This window comes from Daucus carota, chromosome 5 (assembly GCF_001625215.2).
Source record: "Daucus carota subsp. sativus chromosome 5, DH1 v3.0, whole genome shotgun sequence".
Classification (NCBI taxonomy): Eukaryota; Viridiplantae; Streptophyta; class Magnoliopsida; order Apiales; family Apiaceae; genus Daucus; species Daucus carota.
This window is the reverse complement of record NC_030385.2, coordinates 44,743,251-44,748,914: the sequence shown is the minus strand read 5'-3', so window position 1 is coordinate 44,748,914 and position 5,664 is coordinate 44,743,251. Positions and strand designations below refer to the sequence as shown.

The window sequence follows — 5,664 nt, the reverse complement described above, 5'->3', positions numbered from 1 at the left end:
AGATATCCACTAGACTACGGTATTAGTAATACGAGTAATGGTACTGATATGGAGAGACTAACTAATTAAAAGACTATAGCAACCCTTTCTTTTTCGAGATGTTAAGATCATTACTAGGCTGAACATCCTCAACTACATACCCAGAATTATGGAATGTCATTGTTTACACCTATAATTCATTAATAGCACATTTGTGATCAATTCCCATTAATTATTCATTCTAGTTGGCTATCAATACAGGGAAGAAAAGAAATATCCTGAATAATACTGATATGGATATCTTTCTACTCATATCTCCTAGGTTAGGTAAACATCACCCCTCTCCAGATCTTTAAGAGAGCCCGATATAACAGATTGGCTTTCGATAGTAGTAAAGCATGATAATAAAGGAACACATCTGGTAAAATAAATGCTACTTTCGCAGAGAAAGGAATGCAAGACAGGTAGATTGATTATGAGGCAACATTGTTCTAGTATTGCTCTCAGTAATTTTCAAAGTAGTTGATCTCTACTCGCTGAGTCGGAGTGAAGGGATCATTACATATTTTCTATTTCATGTATTATCCTACCATAAGAGCAAATACAAAGAATACTAATTACAACTGCTAAGAATTACAAAGAAATCTTGCTCCCTTACATTCTGACTACTGGTAAGGAGTAATGAGTATATATTTACCTTGGTGATTATATATCATATTCGTGTACGGATTTGACTGAAACTATGCAGACAAGAGACTATATGGTGTAAACCTTATGTGTGCAAAAGATACCTGAAACTGAAATCATACGGAACAACCTGGACAGACTTCGATAGTGAGTCAGGTTTTGCTCTCTCAAGGCACTGAAGCGCTTCTTTTCCAAGTTCACTCGGTAGCTGAAGGCATATCCAATCTAGCAATGACTCGAGATCCTTTGCAAAATCTAGCAAATACCAGTCCAACAGTTTTGGGATTGCAAATATATTGTTTGTCGTACAAATGCCAATTGAAGCCTGCAAATACTCCCTTTTTGCCACATCCAATTCGTTTTCAACCTCAAGCGCAGTATAAACTCGCACCTTCAATTAAAAAAATTAAATTGAAATGAATTTTTTCAGTTACTGAGGATGTAATCGGTAACCCCTGAATACTGACAAATTATTTAGAATTATTAGTACTGACTGTTTATAAATGTTTATGTATCCAACCTCTTGTAAGTACACAAATTGAAAGCCCCTATGTTTTTGTGCATTAATAACTTACAGCAGGGGAGGACCAACTTCCACAGGATAGTGCAAATGTTACTAATGGTTCAGATAACTCCAATCCGTAGGTACTTCGTGCTGTCATCTCATCATTTTTGGAACCCTTTGCAAAAGTCTGTCCGCAATTCATTAATATAGCATGTGGTCAGATAATATAATTTTCGACGCCTAATGAAGACAGAGGTTTGGTTTCTGAAAATGAACTCACATATTTCGAGTGATAAGGTAGTCTGAGTATGAAATGTTCAATGGTTATTGCATTTAGCAAGTGTCCCCCAACATTTATTGTTGCCTGCAGCAGAAGAAACATATATTGTCAATTAATGGTCTCATGTATGCTAAGTACATTATGATTGAACTATGACCCTTAATCCTTCAGAGCTGTGTTGTAAGACGGTCCCTAAACATTTGAACCATAAGGGTAAATGCAACAATTTAACTGAGCTATTACAGCATATGGTTGTTTTACCTTTTGCATCAGTGCAACAACCATCTCAGGGCTTGCCGGTATCCCATGTTCTAGAAATGCCTAAACCAAAAAGCATTTCAGAATTAGTAAATGGATCATCACATATATGATATTCACATATATTTACTTCAGGTGAACTCTTCATACATTCATCATGCATGAATTGTAAGTGTTAATCCAAAAGGCAAGCTTCTCTTGATGAGTCAAACCCTTAAGATCAACTGCAGATAACTTTCCTAGTAAAAGTCTGAAAGAATGAAGAAGTAAATTAGCATAACATCTAGCAGCCAAAATTGGAAAGGAGGATAAATCTTTTATCGCGGCAGTAACTTACTTTAGCCTGCGAACTAGAAACACCGAAATTGCTGTTCTGCTAGAATTGATCGAGGCAGTATCAAATGCAAAAAAATTTGCGTATGCGCCAATATCTCTATCCCCAAATTCAAAACAGATGTCATAAGGATCCTTAAACTCTGATTTTTCGTAGTTCTGCGAATTTAGTGCTGATAAAGATGGCAAGGTCTCTGTTGTACCCCTATTCTTGACTGAGCTCATTCTTACAAAAATATTCATCAAGCATTTTAGAATACTCTCAGATATCTTGTTCGGATTCTGATCTCCTGATGACCTATCATTCTGTATTGCAGGGATCTCTCCGTATGTAGAAACATTGTTAATTACTTTGCCTTGCTGGAAATCAAAACGAAAGTCACAATCAAAATCATGAAAAAATAAATCTGTGACTAGGAAAAATCGAATTAGATCATTTTGCACCTGTAGTTTGGGAGGATCTAAATGCTTCACTTCTAACCTATTATCAATTGGACCTTTCTTGACTGGAACCCGACTTGTTTGGTCTCTTAATCTTGTTAACGGCTGCTTGTCCTTGAAGGAAGTTGTGCATGATATATTCTCTTTCCCTTGCCCATTCTCTTTTAGGTAGAATCAACAATAAAAACAATTCACGCTTTATTTAGATAAGTGTCACATAAAAGTACGAGTAGATAAGGGATTGCTGACAATTTTAGCACATTACCGGGGAGTGAGGGCATGTTCATTGGTGTGGATGTCGATGCACATGGTTCATTTTGAAGAGAGGAGTTGGACCGCTTATGTCTGCGGTCTTGAACATGGCGCGGGTCATATAAATCACCAGAATTTTCCATGTTCCTTTTGGAAGATGAGGTATATATAGCTTCCTGATACAGTCCTTGCCTAAATTGCACAACCTGTTCTTCCAGCCGAACAACTTCCTCTTCCAAAACAGCCACTTCAGCTAGAAGCTCCAGCGTCTAAGAATATCAAATTTAGATGATTATCAAATTGGCACAATGACTTCACACCAAAAACAGCACATATTGCAGAAAAAAAAACTAAATTAAGTCCTAGACTTTATCACCAAATTCGACATTGCTTCTCAGTTAATTCATCCAATTACTCCCCTTCCAGCATACCGATCATTTTGGACATTAATTTCCCCATGCAAACAATAATGTATTAAAAAATTTACAAGACAGGAAACAGAACTAACAGGCTGAGGCAGAAAAGGAGGAAGGCGAGGAAGTGCTCCCAGAGGCCTACTAAAAGCCCTCTCTAAAGCTCGATGAACACTCTCTTCATGTCTAAGCCTTTTCTTCAGCTTATCCACCTAAAATCAGGCAAAATTCTCACAATAAACACAATTGAGCAGACAATCAAAAATCAATTAAAGATAAAAAGATAACAACTTTACATCTTGTTGCAGAGCCATTTTCCTCTGTCGAATTACGCTTCTTCTATTACTAGTACTTGCCTTCTCAGCATCCATTATCTTGCTCTTCTGCATATCAGTGGCTTCCTTCAAACATATAAAAGCAGATTACACAAATAAACACAATGAATAAAGTTATTGAATCTAGCTAGGAAAGAAACAGATCATTTACATATTTATAGACAGACATACCAAAAGAATAAAATTAGTTTGATACCCTTTCTTGGATAAGAATGTGATACACTAACCAACTTTACAAGGCATAGAAAATTATAATTCACAAGGAACAAGACAAATAAAAGTTTCGAAATTGATCAGCTTAAAATCGAAAAATCGAATATTAGAATGATTATCAATAAGGGCACACAAAATTTCATCAAAGATTCCTACTTTGTCAATGCTTCTGAAAATCTTTAGCTTCTCAAATTTTCCCAAAAAAGTTGCAGGCATAACATAAACAAAATAATGAGCATGTAGTGTAAATGCAATTATGTAAACAAGTTGAGGTCGTGAGAATAATAATTAAAGAAAAGTGTAGAAGAAGAGAGGGTGGTTATTTAACACGTTGATAAGGTTGTAAAGGTGGTTAAAAATTAAGGAAGTGTGTGTGTATGATTAGCTATCTTACTTTTTCACGTTTCAATGGAGAAGCTTTGTGCAGACTAGTCTTCATGTTGGTGTTCATTTGGTGAGGTAGTTATGGTTTGTTTAGCTGCAAGAACAGAGTAGAAGATTAAAATGTGTAGTGGGAATAAAGATAGATATGCAGGCAATGAAGGGTGGGGGAGAGATGAGACCTTGGTTGAGTTGGATGGAGTAAGAAGAACAGGGTCCTCATTTTAGTGGATTTTATGTATGTGTATGATGAAGAAAGCGGGAGAGAGAGAGAGAGAGAACAAGAGAGATAAAGATATATGTATGTCTAGGAGAGAGAGAGAGGGAGAGAGAGGGAGAGAGAGAGAGATTAGGGAGAGAGATTGGGGAGAGAGAGAGACTAGGGAGAGAGATTGGGGGAGAGGGAGAGAGACAGAAAAACAGAGGTGGAGCAGGAGCTTAAAATGAAAGCAAGGGAGCCTCGAATGTAGTGAACAAGTAAATGAATATGAGGAGGAGTATGTGAGTTAGTATATGAGCTCCACCAGCATCCCCACCACCCCCGACTTTAGCAGAACTAAAGTGGATGTGTGTGCTAAGTTGTGTGCAGATGTGCGGAATCACAAACTCGATTCATGCGGGCCTTTGCTGCTTGTAGATTTCATCTTTAGTACACGCAATTTATTAAACCCAGATCTGTGCCAAGTATTGAGATGATTTCTAGTTCAATCAGATAAGCAAGAAGTATCTAAACGAATTTATATTTTAGTCAGATAAAAATACTCATATTCTACACGAACATAAACACAACTCATATAACTTTTCCAAAACCAATTTGTGTTTAAGTCAAATAAGAAAAATACGTAAACATGTCTCTTCTTACTCGTGTTATATTCGAAAACAAACACTAATTAACTCTTTTTCAGTGTTTTACTTTAACATAAACACGAATTAACTCTTTTTCAGTGTTTTACTTTAACATAAACACGAATTAACTCTTTTTCAACGTTTTACTTTAACATAAACACGAAACATCGTATGATCTCTAAGACAAATAAAAAATATTTTCGTTGTAAATAAAAAATATGATTTAAAAATCACAAAACATAGTAACACGTATAAATATGAAGAAAAAATCTACAAATAGATAACAAAAAATGAATTATTAATACTAGTTATTGTAGAAGCTAAATTTCTAAAAAATAGTATTATCATTATGAGCATCTAACAATAATAAACCACTAATAAAATAAATGATATTAAATTCTAAATTATAAATTATATACTCGCTTGTACGCGCTAATATATTTAGCAAGGAATATCTAATTTGGAATGGGGCATCATTTTCAAAAATAAATAATATTCTCATATTTTTAATTTGTAAATTTGATTAATATTTCTAGAAATAGGGTTGAAACCCGTATTTGTTTTTCAAATTTAGCCTTTGACTTTCAAAATAAAAAAAATGGTTTTTTCAGTATGAAACCAAACATCTGTTTAGCACAATAAATTTTATGGATACGTGACATGATGTTTGAGACATAAGACTCAGACATATAGTTTAAAATTCTTATAAATATAGTTTTTAATTTTATTTTAAAATTTATA

General features: G+C 34.8%; 1 protein-coding gene across 3 annotated transcripts; it reads right to left on the bottom strand.

Moving 5' to 3' along the window:
- Positions 1-423: 423 nt before the first annotated feature.
- Positions 424-4,786, bottom strand: LOC108223979 (uncharacterized). Of its 3 annotated transcripts, none has more exons than XM_017398477.2 (12): positions 4,260-4,786; positions 4,091-4,174; positions 3,445-3,549; positions 3,244-3,360; positions 2,749-3,004; positions 2,487-2,644; positions 2,047-2,402; positions 1,860-1,959; positions 1,713-1,772; positions 1,452-1,535; positions 1,242-1,358; positions 424-1,057 (listed from the first exon to the last, which is right to left on the bottom strand). In XM_017398477.2, exons 2-12 carry the CDS (start codon positions 4,145-4,147, stop codon positions 752-754), a joined length of 1,716 nt encoding a protein of 571 aa, XP_017253966.1. In that variant the 5' UTR covers positions 4,148-4,174; positions 4,260-4,786; the 3' UTR covers positions 424-751. The 3 variants fall into 3 exon arrangements, with proteins under 3 accessions (XP_017253966.1, XP_017253968.1, XP_017253965.1); XM_017398479.2 differs by having other exon boundaries at positions 3,445-3,545; positions 4,260-4,401; XM_017398476.2 differs by lacking the exons at positions 4,091-4,174; positions 4,260-4,786 and adding an exon at positions 3,853-3,999.
- Between the last annotated feature and the right edge of the window lie 878 nt (positions 4,787-5,664).

Excerpts from the sequence above, each read along its gene's own strand:
- LOC108223979 (XM_017398476.2), bottom strand. The coding sequence starts at position 3,912 with ATGCCTGCAACTTTTTTGGGAAAATTTGAGAAGCTAAAGATTTTCAGA. Across the intron at positions 3,361-3,444 it reads AAATGGCTCTGCAACAAGAT|GTGGATAAGCTGAAGAAAAG; the intron begins GTAAAGTTGTTA and ends GCCTGATTTTAG. Across the intron at positions 1,773-1,859 it reads ACAATTCATGCATGATGAAT|GCATTTCTAGAACATGGGAT; the intron begins GTATGAAGAGTT and ends TTTTTGGTTTAG.